The sequence below is a fragment of the Genypterus blacodes genome, unplaced genomic scaffold (genome assembly GCF_046128005.1).
Source record: "Genypterus blacodes isolate CSIRO-AG114 ecotype Tasmania unplaced genomic scaffold, CSIRO-AGI_Gbla_v1 ptg000021l_1, whole genome shotgun sequence".
NCBI classification, from domain to species: domain Eukaryota; kingdom Metazoa; phylum Chordata; class Actinopteri; order Ophidiiformes; family Ophidiidae; genus Genypterus; species Genypterus blacodes.
Window position 1 is genome coordinate 2,306,326 of NW_027466834.1, and position 12,736 is coordinate 2,319,061.

At 39.0% G+C, this 12,736-nt stretch overlaps 1 protein-coding gene and 1 long non-coding RNA gene across 4 annotated transcripts in view; one reads left to right on the plus strand and one right to left on the minus strand.

The window, feature by feature from the left end:
• Positions 1–12,736, minus strand: part of LOC142991870 (uncharacterized) — a 271,893-nt gene that overhangs the window by 247,423 nt on the left and 11,734 nt on the right. The window lies entirely within an intron of this gene.
• nutf2 (nuclear transport factor 2) lies at positions 5,809–12,486 on the plus strand. Of its 3 annotated transcripts, none has more exons than XM_076142423.1 (6): positions 5,809–5,893; positions 8,871–8,992; positions 10,965–11,036; positions 11,237–11,335; positions 11,567–11,632; positions 11,703–12,486. In XM_076142423.1, exons 2-6 carry the CDS (start codon positions 8,894–8,896, stop codon positions 11,742–11,744), a joined length of 378 nt encoding a protein of 125 aa, XP_075998538.1. In that variant the 5' UTR covers positions 5,809–5,893; positions 8,871–8,893; the 3' UTR covers positions 11,745–12,486. The 3 variants fall into 3 exon arrangements, with proteins under 3 accessions (XP_075998538.1, XP_075998536.1, XP_075998537.1); XM_076142422.1 differs by adding an exon at positions 7,019–7,118 and having other exon boundaries at positions 5,829–5,893; positions 11,567–12,486; XM_076142421.1 differs by having other exon boundaries at positions 11,567–12,486.

Below are 12,736 nucleotides of genomic sequence, written 5' to 3' on the forward strand. Positions count from 1 at the left end.
AGTGAAAAGAGTGTTATTAAATCTGTGATTTTAGTTGTGTAAACATTTGTATCATACACAGGTAGAATTATTAGCATAGTGCATAGTTTCATTTCTGCACCTCAAAATAAACTCATACATGTGTTCATGCATGCATATTAGTGATAGAAACACATTGCAGACCTGAAAAATATTTAGTGTGTGTGTGTGTGTGTGTGTGTGTGTGTGTGTGTGTGTGTGTGTGTGTGTGTTAATCCTTTCCCATTAGTTGAACTGGACACGGGAAAGTTACCTGTATGCAAGCCCGGGCAGAAAGCCAAAATTGCTGGAGCAGCTGGAAAGTTATTTGAACAGAGAGCTACAAACTATCAACCCCACTGAACCAAATCATCAGGAACTCAAGCTACAGGTGTCGTGGTTTATTTGCACAATGGAACAGAACAAATAACAGATATATGCTGCCTCACACCCATTAGTGATAAGTAATTAACTAATCGTCCTCTTCTGCTCAACCATAGGTTTATCGGGATGTCTTTGGTTGTTTCATTAAGGAGTTTAAAACATACCAAACCCTTCTATCTGCAATCAAAAAGGAATATGACAACACTTTAGGTTAGAAACTGTTCAAAAGTATTTGTGAATTATATAACATTTAGTGGGTCGTATTAGAACACAAACTAATGTTTTATCATTATGTTGGTTAACAATTTATCTATACCAAGGTTTTAACACCTGATGAATGGATGTATCAGTGTAACTTTAAAATGACTTCAAATTTTTAACAAGTAACCTTTACAGTAGACAGTGGCAAATGTCTGTCTGATGCACTGTGTATCTGTTCAGCATATCAGCAGGATCAAATCCGGGAACTACAACCAATGCGATCCCAACTGAGGCTGGTGACAGAGGAATGTGAGAGTAAGATCCAGGCTTGCCTGGCAGAGGAGCAGGTTGAGATTCAAGCACTGAAAAGAGAGAAGCAGCTGCTGCAGCAGGACATGGAAGCCATGAGGGGGGGAGAAAAAGCTATGCAGGCGGTGGTACATGACTTTGTCTTATCATGTGGAGATTACACAAAAGCTTGAAACAAAAAAACTATTTTGCAACAGCGTTTCACACAAGGACAGCATCTTTCATGTCTTCACACTGGACAGGGATGGCACTTGGAGTCTTGATTTCATTCAAATCAGTAGCTTTCCAATATTTCACATTCATCACACGCCTCTCCGTCTTCTATTCCTCTCCAGGTGGAGCGTCTGCAGTCTGAACTGTCCAATCAATATCTGCAACTCCGAGAGGAGCGTGATGCTCGTCAGTTACTGATCTGCCTGCTCAATGACCTGAGAAGCTGCTTAGTGAAGGACGACCATCTTGCAGAGCAAAACACAGGTGAGTCCATGCAGGAAAATGACACATCAATATGGTCCGAGGTTCACTGGACAATTCCTTCTCCCATTCCAAATGGGGATATGCTTTTTACCAGTGCAAGAGAAGAGGCATGCGCCAGTGTGCTGTTGTTTTTGTTTGTTTGAAAATTGTAAAATAAATGACACATGACAATGGACTTCTTTTTGCCTGTGTTATAAAATGTCACAATTACCTCGGTGGCAGTTTAATTTTACAGTTTGCATGAAATTGTTGGAAGGACATATCGCCACAACAGATACTTTCTCTTTAGCCATTGCTTTAAAGGTTTGCCAAGAAGATCTGGCAAAAGCCCAGGAGGAGCTAAAGGCAATGAAGGCAGAGTACTGGGATGTCATACCTCGAGAAAACTGGGAAACCTTGGAACAAACTCACAAACAGACCCTGCTGCAGGTATGCATGCAATTGCATATAGACACACATATGCACTTAGAGTTCATGCACGCGTTCAAATCCATCTGATCAACCACACATGATTAATCATCACTGATCCCCTTTTTTGCCTTTGTTGTTTGTTTCTCATATGCTGTCCAGTTGAAGAATGTGCAGGGTGACTTTGATCAGCTGAAGGGTGAATATGATACCATGCTGAAACTCCATGAAGGAGACGGTGTACAGACTGAGACAAATCACACCATTACTAAGCATGTACATGTAATTTTCCCCTCCTCTACTTAACATGGGTGCCAGGCATCTAATATGTTGTAATGAGTTTATATGAAATTGCTTTCCTCCAAACAATTAAGTGCCTCCATTTCTATAGCCGATCAGCCAATAAATATTATCCAAAACTTAACAATTTTTTATCCTAAATGTTATGGCATAGATTTGTTTAAATCTGTTGTTGGTCTATTTCAAAGCATTTTGTATGTGACTAAATAAGAATCATTTCCACAAAGTTACCAGTATTTGTGTGGAAAATAATTATACAGACTAAAAATAACTACAAATCCATATGGAACCCTTAGATGGATGAAAGTGTGTACAACTGGCAAGATGAAATTCCATCCAACCTACTGAGAGTGCTTATCAACACTGACGTGACAAACATCGGCACACTCACTGTTCAGGACTTTAGGTAATTATCACAGACACACACAGAAGCACACACAAACTCGTACTTTATCCCTGTCCCTTTGTGCTCTTCTCTCTCAAAAAGCCTGTGGTGTGTTTGTGTATGCAGAGTAGTGCTGAGTACAACGTTCCCAGTGAAGGCAGATCAAGCAATAGATGAACTATTGGCCTTAGCTCACAGGGAACTGGGCAGCAGCAGTGAGACCATCGCCTACCAGAAACTGGTATGTACTAGCAGGAAACCAATCGAAGCTTCTGGATATATACTCTATACTCTATACTATAAAATCAAGATATTCTTGCTGGTAGACAGCAATGCTGTAATCTGGGTTCCTTTTGTCATGGAGATCCAGGAAAATTTGTGGAATTGGAAAATGTGTTTTCCAGGCTTAGAAATGTTTTGGAAAAGTATGAAATATCCCAAACCTAGAACCTGTGGATAACTGCAGGGAAAGGGAGATATTTGTTATGTCCTCAGAATCCAACCTTGAACAGCAGCTTCTTAAGAAACCAGCAAATAACATTTGAGAAGAATAACACATAATAAACACATTATTTTTCAGTACTTTTCTCTGTGTCCATTAATCCTAAATCAATATATTTTGCATGTTTGGAATCATCCTTCCACCCTTCCCTACCCCAACTCCATTAGAGGCTTTTCATTGAATGTTTGTGTTCATTTCCCTCCATCGTGACCACCTGTAACCGGTGCATCCTATTGACAACATTCACCGATACTTATTGATGTATTACTTTGTCAGTATACAATGTTTCACACATAGCAAACGTTGCACATTGTCCCCCAATTCTGTTATGTTCTGTTCATTGTGTTACTTTCAGTAAGTGGACACATACACAGGAAGAATCAATATAGCCATCCAATAAATACTATTTTTATAAAGCTTACATTGTTTAGTTGATGTTCAGATAGTGTGTTAGTTGACTGATGACATAGCGTTTCAGTCATTTCAGTCAATTGGGTTTTGGGACTTTTTTTCTAAGTAAAGTTCCAGACTAATCACTATTCAACCAGTAAAAGCTAAATTATGGGTATGAGTTTAGAATATATTACCTTTGTATCTCTACTGTTGCAGCCTTGTCTCTTGGCCATGTACATTCTTTTAAAAGGGGTGTATTTAAACCTACTGTTCAGCCCTCTGCCAGTGTCGGGGAAGTAATTAAATTAGTTATACTAAATGAGAACAAGCCCAGACTCACACATATGAATGATTTCTGGAGTTCATGTGCCTTATGAGCCTGATGTAATGTGATATCCTGTATGATGACCATTAAGTGCTGGTTTATTGTGATTTTCTAAGACTTACCTGTACCTCAACTGCACTTGTTTTCATATTGCTCTGTAGGGATTAGATGGTAGTAATGGTGAATTCTCAAGCCTTGTGAAGAAACAGTCATTGGAAGAGAGACATCTCTATGTTAGCCTTCTTAAAGCTCAGATGGGAGACAAAAGGTGTGTTTGCTCATGCGCACACTCACTCACACACTCACACACACACACACACACACACACACACACACACACACACAATTGAAGTCTTAATTTTTGGTTGAACCACACCCATAGACCATTGTTGTGAAAGCGTTACAACTTGGATTCATAACACAGATTGTAATATTTGTAGCTGACTAACCTGTAGTTCTCCACAATGCCCCTAGGTGGTGGTAATGAAATGCAAATCTAACCTTAATAACCCCTATGCCCCCTTCATACTTCGAGCGCGAGTACACACACACACACACACACACACACACACACACACACACACAGCTGGTATGAGCATTTTACAGCATGGTGTGCTCATCCAAAATAATAGACAGTATGTCTTACAGGGAGGTGTCAGTGTCAGATCTGCGTGGGGCATTGATGTGCATTGATCCAACTTTAGATTCAAACACCCTGGACTGGAATCTGAGCCTTGCCTTCCAAGTGAGTCAGTGGACCAACAGTGGCTCAGTGCAGCTGTTGTGTTTATTATGTATGATGTTTTCCGAAATTAGTTCTGAATTGGGATTTCACAATTATTTCAGTTATTACAATTATTTTGTAGGTTTAATGTTTCTAGAACACAGAGGAGCACAGAGTAGGTTTACTACAATTTCAAATACTTGAAAGAAAAAATTGATAATATCATGATTTATCTTGAATTGCTTATGATATGACCATGAAATGAACCTCCTCATTTAATGTCTTTTATCTCAGGTGAAGAAGGACGAGCTTAAAGAGTGTGTTATACGGCTGGACACAGAAACTACACTGCAACGTCTATTAGTGGCTCCTGTGGCTAATACTATCTCTAGTGCAGGCACTTCCCCCAGCAAGGCTGACACAACGCCCAGCCTACAGTAGAGACAATTGGCAATCTGAAAAGTTGCAACCAATCTCTCCTTTTTGATTGTTAAAATCATCTTTTGTGCAAACCCTTAACTTAACCACTAGCGAGTTACAACTGAATAAGTATCCAGAAATATTACACTAAAGTCACGTGGCTTGAAACTGTGTGATGCCTTTAATATGTCAAATCTGGAGCTGTTATAAAGATACTGTATGTTTATTCCACATTTATTGTGTAATATGATTAAGACTCATGAATCCTATTACGTCCCCATCACAACACAGACACTCCACTTTTCATGTTTGTACAAAGATTTCAATTTTGGATCAAGGTGACAACAGGAAAAATTACTTAAAGAGAGTTTGTTATTGAGGCATGGCTTGCAGGACCTTGAGTCCTACCAGATGGAGAGTGTTCCAGTAGTAACAGTGACGATACTTTTGATGACCAAGGTGCTCTACGTCAGTGTGATATGTCAGACAAAACGGAGAAGCAACTCTGCTTCAGATACAGGATGTGATTGGAATATATCAGTTGTTCAGTTCACGACAACTAGTTGTGGTGCATAAACCACCCATTGCAAACACAAATGCACAACTGTGTGTTCAGAGTAAAAAAGTGTTTAAAAAAAGGCACTGGTCTGCATAGACAAGAATAATTATTCACCATATTCTCAACAAGTGGGCCAGTGTATGTGAGGTACACACCAAGACAAAGGTATGGACCTGAATACTTGAATCGTTCAGTAATGGGCCCTTCATGTTGAGGCATTTGCTGGCCTCCTTCTGGTGGTTCCAGGCTTATGATTCACAAGGGCATGTGAGGTCAGTTAACGAGATACATTGAAGCTGTTATGACTCACTGTTATGTTGGTTTCCCCTTTATCTTGTCATCTATCCCTATATATACAAAACACGTGTTCTCTGATGGAAAATGTGCAATGTGTGCAAACAGACTACAATCCCCAAAATGCACCGGGCTGGTTCCGATTTTGAGCGCGTGCCCAGAGCCGACGGTGCACTGTCTTGTTATCGAGCAGCAGAGCGCGGTGTTGGTTAGGGGTAAGTTTTTATTATTTGTTTTTATGAAACCCTTTTGTGGATTATTGAATGAAAACATGCGCGAAAACGAGCAGTAGTCCATACGTGTGGCTTTTGAAGAATTATTATTTTCAAGAAGGCGTGACTTTTTTGACAGGCTAACTCGCGAGAGGCTAGCTAGCACTTGGCACGCCTGTAGTTGCTCCAGAGTACCAGAGCTGTAGGCGCGGGCCCGCAAGGGGACAGAACGCCGACACGGGACACTCGAGGGGAGACATCAACACTTGGAGGGGGGCGGATATTTTTAGTAACACGCGAAAATGCCGAAGCCAACAAGCCAGTTAGCTTAGCGCCTGGATATCCGATGTATGAGCTGTCTAGGCGGGGTAGCATGCTCTGTGAATTGGCTCTGCTCCTACAGGCTGAGTCGTCGTTAGCCTGTAAGCTAGCTGCTGTGGCTACTTGCCGCGTTAGCTGTTCATACCTGTGCTTTTCTTGTTTGTTTATTGGCGTTATCACAAAGTATTTCGGCCTCTTTTTTAGCTCTAGTTGTGCTTCCGTCGCCCTAATATTACTTATTAGTTGTCAAAATTTCACGCGCTACTTGTGTAGCGTTAGAGCTAATTTGAAGGCTCACAGATTGTTCTAGTAGAACAGTGTATGGTTATGTGTGTGCACATGACCTGTGCTGTCAGTGTCGCCCAAACGGACCAAGTTGGTAACTGAGGCCAGTTCAGCAGCACGTCGCTAACTTTCCATGATCCACTAAGTTGTATAGTTTTTTTCCTCTTAACTACCCCGAATGAACTATGTGTCAACCGAAACCCAGACAAATCGAGTGCATCCAGCTCTGTATATGTAAAAGTTTTGTTTTTCCAAGTAAAACTCCAGACTAATCACTATTCAACAAGTACAAGTTGATATATAGAGTGTATTGCATTGTACCCCTACAGTAACAATCTTGTCTCTTGGTCATGTACATTCTTGTAAAGTTGTAATCTTGAGTAGATAAGTCCTGAAACAATCAAATTAATTCATTAGTTAATCACAATGGAGGATTCTCTTACTCTCAGTGTAACTGTCAAGTAAATCTCTTTATGCTTTGTAACAGTTGAGGAATCTCTCTCCCTGCTTAATCCTGTGTAGGGTTGCAGGTGGGCCTATCCCAGCATTCATTGGGTGAGAGGCAGGTTCGATGATCTATCATAGAAATTCAAGAAATTTGATGACATCACTTGAGATACTGGTAACTTGCGATGGATATTCTTAGGTTAAATGAGTAAATAACCTTTAAGTGCCAAAGATAAACGAGATGATAAGTAATGCTTAAGGTTCATATTTTTATGAAATGTAAAATGTAGTGGTGTATAAATGTGACATACTGTGTTCTTTCAGTCAAGATTTCATTACTGTTTTGTAACTTTGTTAATTGAATGACACCATTCTTAATTCGATAGAATCACATTGTTAGTTTCATGACATCAATGTTGTTTGTATAAGTAAGCTTTAAAGCCTGATACTGTTGTTGGTGCTCATTGGAATTGAAAAAGTTGCACAACACAGTTGTTTTTACAGCATTTAGAAAGTACAGGTGACATTTGTGTGGCACAACTATGCTGAAGAAGGGGCAATAGCTAAAGTAATCGTTACTTGCACTCGGGTAATTCTGCTACTTTACATCAGTTGACCATGAAGATATAGGTTTAGGCACAGTATCTTCATACATTATTCCATTTGTACACTTGTGCGCATACTATGAAAGAAGCTGCATTAAGCTTTTTTCAGGAGTATAAGTGAGAATTTTTGTTTGGCTTTAACAGCACTGGTTCAGGGCAATACTTTTACTAGAACCTTGGGACAAATTCCTATGCATGTGTAAAAATGTAAACATTGAATAAAACGAAAAAAAAGAACGAAAAGAAAACAACAAACATGAACCATTTCAACTTGTGCAGATGTGACTAAAAGTTTAGGCACCATCTCAATGAAATGAGAGACACAAACACAATAGACCGTTTTATCTGAAATAAGTTGAAACTGATAAAAGTAATTGGCATCGACCATTCTTTATTCCTCATTTAATAGAGCTGACACGTTGCTTCATGGGAACATTATTTTAAATTTTAAAAAAGAAAATTGCCTGAACAAAATTATAGGGACCCTAAACCCAGTGGTTCCCGAACTTTTTCTGCAGGGCCCCCCACTTTGGGAACCACTGGCAATCACTGCTGTGTTGGCTACTGACAATATTAGCAATCGCGGTCACAGGAACATCTGATTGCTTGGAGATTGTCTTGTACCCTTTACCTTGACCATGCTTGGTAATTATTTCCCTCTTCTCTTTTCTCCTGCACTTGTTCTGCGCGGTGTTGCACACAATGATACCAAACGGCACATGGAGCATCTCTCCATATGAATAGGCTCAATGACTGATTGATGCTAATTAAAGTCAGTGGTCTGCTTGAAATATTACTGCGTAATCATGAACCGTTCTAAGGGGTATCAATAACTTTGCCATGGCCATTTTCACATGTTATATATAAATATGGAAGATATGTTGGATGCCAATTTGTCAGTTTCAATTTTTTTCAGACAAATTCTTGTGTTTTTTTTGGAACGCCAAATAGTTTAGCCACAATAGTGTGTGCATTGATTGTTTAATGATATTCTAAAATCGGGGCAGTATGGCTCGGGATGCTAGAGCAGTTGTCAAGGAATTGGAAGGTCGCTGGTTCGACCTAGAGAGCCTGTCAGAAGTGTTGTTTAGCAAGACACTGAATCCCTAACTGCTCCTTGCCTGCCAGTGTATAAATGGTGAGTGTGAGGTCATTGTAAAGCACTTTGGATAAAAGCGCTGTATAAGTATGGTCTATTTATTATCTATAAAAGCACCATGCTTCATCATTAAACTTAAACAAAGACACAATTTAACCTAAGCTGCTTCACAATTACTAGCATTTTCTGACCCTCTACCTACTAATCTTCTCCATATTCTCAGTGTGTGTTGCAGGGTGATTCAGGATGGGAGACAAGCCTATGTGGGAGCAAATAGGATCCGGCTTTGTGCAACACTACTATCAGTTGTTTGACTTGGACAGAGCACAGCTTGGGGCGATATATGTAAGTGGTGGAATTGTGGTTTTATTTTGGTTGGTGTTTTTATTACCACATGGGTTAAATTAATGTGTACAATACATAGTATATGATAAGGCCATTGCCATATACTGTAGTGTGCTGATACTTTAAGCAGAATATCTCCACTAAATGTGATTTAAAAATGGTAACAACACTTACAATTGTGTACTTATTCTTTTTTTTATCAAAAAGATATCCGGCAAAAAAGTAATGTGAGCACAATCTTTTTATATTGAAAGAGAAATAAAATTCCTCAGTTCAAGTGATACTCGATTTTGTTGAGTTCAGTAATTTATGGTGAAATGTGCACTTCACTTCCACATGCCTTGTTGTTTCTTAAATAGAAATCTGTTAACCCTCGTAATGTCCTCCCGTGTTACATACACCTAAGGCCCTCTGGGGTCAAATTGACCCCAAATTGTTTGACTGTTATCTAAACCATCAAGTGTAAATTTTCAATTATTTTTGTGTCACAGCTTTAGTCTGACTCCAGTCCAACGCATCACCACAAATTGTTCCATTTATTTTGGAATTTAGGGCCAAAAGGCCTTGTTTACATTCGAAATACCCTATTTTTGAGTTTAAAAAATGGGGAAAATTCCTTTTTGAAATATTTGATATGATCTTGACTATTTGACATGAACCGGAGAGGAATATGTCAAAGTTTAGTGAGGGTGCCGTTTTTGAATTTTTTGAATGAGAGCAAATACTAACACCTATTGTCCTCTGGGGTCAAATTGACCCCAAATGGTTTGACTGTTATTTGAAGCATAAAGTATACATTTTCAATTAATTTTGTGTTACACCTTAAGTCTAACTCCAGTTCAACCCATTACCACAAAAAATTCCCTAGAATTTAGGGCCAATAGCACTTGTTTACATAAAAGTAGGTAAAGTAAGGCAGGGATTTGGGCTTCTGCCACACCCAAAAAATGCATGTTTTTGGACCTGGCATTGCATGCTGCCCTTACCTCCTGTTGTTGTGCCATTATTAAATAACCATTGCTTGACCACACACATCAAACATACAAGATAAAAAATGTGTTGGAGAGCAGTAGGGTGTGACTTCTTGCCCCATTACATCACTTTGTGCTTCGGCACCATTTTGACCCCAGGAGCAAAGGAGTTAAACATTCAATAAAACACCCAAAATTCAATCAAATGACTTCAATTTTATTCTAATCACGAAGAGCATTGTATCAAACAACCCCTACAAATTTCAGACCATTTGATGAAAGAAAACACATTTTATCAACTTTTTAGTATTGTATGGTCCTTGGGGTCAATTTGACCCCGAGGACATTACGAGGGTTAAGCTATAATGACTACAATGGCTGGTGAAATCAATTTTCTTTGAATACTTTATTTCCTTGCAATGCCCCAAATTCACAGTATGCTGTATATTTGCAGCATTCTCTTATCAATGAGTGTCATGCAACATTATGCAAGCAGCAAACCATTGTGAGATGGCACCCAGAAGTTAAAATATGATTATATGTGAAAAATACAGATGTTTTGGGTCTACTTGTCATAGGAAAACACTTTGTAAGGCAACAGTGAACATACAGTATTTATATATATATATATATATATATATATATATATATATATATACACACATACAGTAACTGAATGTATAACTGTCTAGAGTAGCTGTTCCACATGTTCTGTGGTTCCATGCAAGTCCATTCTTTAGATTATGGGTCTTCTGTAGAACTTATGTCAACAGTGTAAATGTATTACTTTATAAACATGGTCCCTTGATCTTCACAGTATGTGTTGTAAACCCCTCAAACAGAGAAGAGAATAACACAAAGCTTCAAATAACTTGCATATAGCTAATATTTAAAAAAAAAAAAAAAAAAAATCTCTATATATATATATATATATATGTGTGTCATCCTTTGTAATTCACAATTTTCTTCCAACCTATTTCCGTCTTCCTTTTTCTACACAGATTGATTCATCATGCCTTACATGGGAAGGACAGCAGTTCCAGGGAAAAAATGCAATTGTTGAGAAACTTGCTGTGAGTTTATGTCTAAAGTTTACAGAATTAACATTTATTACATTCCATCAGAGAACTTTTTAAGGCCCTGCAGTTGATTTCTTTCTAAATTCTCAATACGGTTTCTTTCATGTTATATTTTCAATCAAATGGATTATTTTGACATTATTGTCCAGGGAGATATTAAAATGAATCTCACTAATTTTGCTGTATTTTTCCAGAGCCTCCCCTTCACAAAGATAGCACACAGTATAACAGCGCAGGACCACCAGCCCACCCCAGACTGCTGTATTTTGAGTATGGTTGTAGGGCAACTAAAAGTAAGTAGCACAATCATTACAAAATAATCCAACACACTTGTTATTAAGACCACCTCTGTGAAGTTGATTATGTTCAGTTTGTGTTGACATCCATTGGTCGACATCTATCACTGATAATTGTTGTGGCTGTTAGTGGCACTTGTTGTGTAAGACTGTATTGAATTGATGCTGTATGGCATTGTGTTGGATAGATGTATTTGTATTGACACAGACCTTTCTCTATGTCTGCAGGCAGATGAAGATCCCATCATGGGCTTCCACCAGAGTTTCATCCTGAAAAACATTAATGATGCATGGGTGTGTACCAATGACATGTTCAGACTGGCCATCCACAACTTTAGCTAAACACCTTCCCCACTCTGGACAGGGGCGGCCACAGTGGAGGGCACCATGGCGATGTATACAGTAGAGGAAGGAGATGAAGATGAAAAGGAAAAACATCTCCCTCCTGCTGTCTCATTAATGCCTGTTTGACAAACAAGCAGCACGGGATTCTAGATGTCAATCACAGAACCTCATATGGGTGGGGTTTCAGACCACTCCAACCAGTAGAATTGCAATGTTTCTTTGCTGAGAGCTGGCTTACCAATCAGACGCCCCTGTCTGTACCTTCGCTGATCTGCATGATGCTGTGAGCCCCCCTCCCCATTTCTGTATCTACATTCAAGACACCAGGAAGTCATTTGCTAGCTTACTCATGCCAATAATTAACTCATACTCTGCTCTCCACTCTTCTTCATTCATTCATTCAAATTCACTCTATTCTACTGTTTGACTCCACTGTTATCTGCTCAGTTCTATTAGCACTGTTGAATGGTTTGTAGATCCATGTCCAGACAGAGAGTTGGCTTCCTCACTTTCAATTTGTTCTTCTGTAATTTGTTTAGCTACCATTTGTGTGTTCACTTTTGCTTGCCTTAGTGTGATGAAGCTAATTGTTATCTTCATTTACATGATCATGATTCATACTGTCATACAAGGTTTTGCTCTAGCAAACCAAAGAGTCATGGAGGACATTATTTGACCTTGCTGTGTGATCCACATTAATCCTGCTCATTCTCTTTCTCCTTCATCCTCGACCTCATCCCTCTGGCAGTTAACACGGACTACAGCCACAATACACAATAAAATCTGGATTTTTTTTCTTAAAAGTGTTGGCTCCATGTTTTCCTCGGTCCATTCAACTGTAAAAGTAGTTTTTGCAACATTGCCTCTTTAGGTGGGTTGACTGTGTAAAAACAAAACAAAGGCTCTTTAAATGGAAATCAGGATAGCAATGTTTGCTTAATGTGCTAGTCCATCCATGGTCATATTTCCAAATACTCAAAAGCTATCCCATTAAACTTGTATTTCTTCAATGTGGTTACACCAGTTTACCAGGCAAGTACTTGAATATCTGCT

Bases quoted from the DNA above. Each gene is read 5' to 3' on its own strand.
- nutf2 (XM_076142421.1), top strand. From the start codon at position 8,894: ATGGGAGACAAGCCTATGTGGGAGCAAATAGGATCCGGCTTTGTGCAA. The intron at 8,993-10,964 runs GTAAGTGGTGGA...TTTTCTACACAG, and splicing joins CACAGCTTGGGGCGATATAT to ATTGATTCATCATGCCTTAC. The intron at 11,037-11,236 runs GTGAGTTTATGT...GTATTTTTCCAG, and splicing joins CAATTGTTGAGAAACTTGCT to AGCCTCCCCTTCACAAAGAT.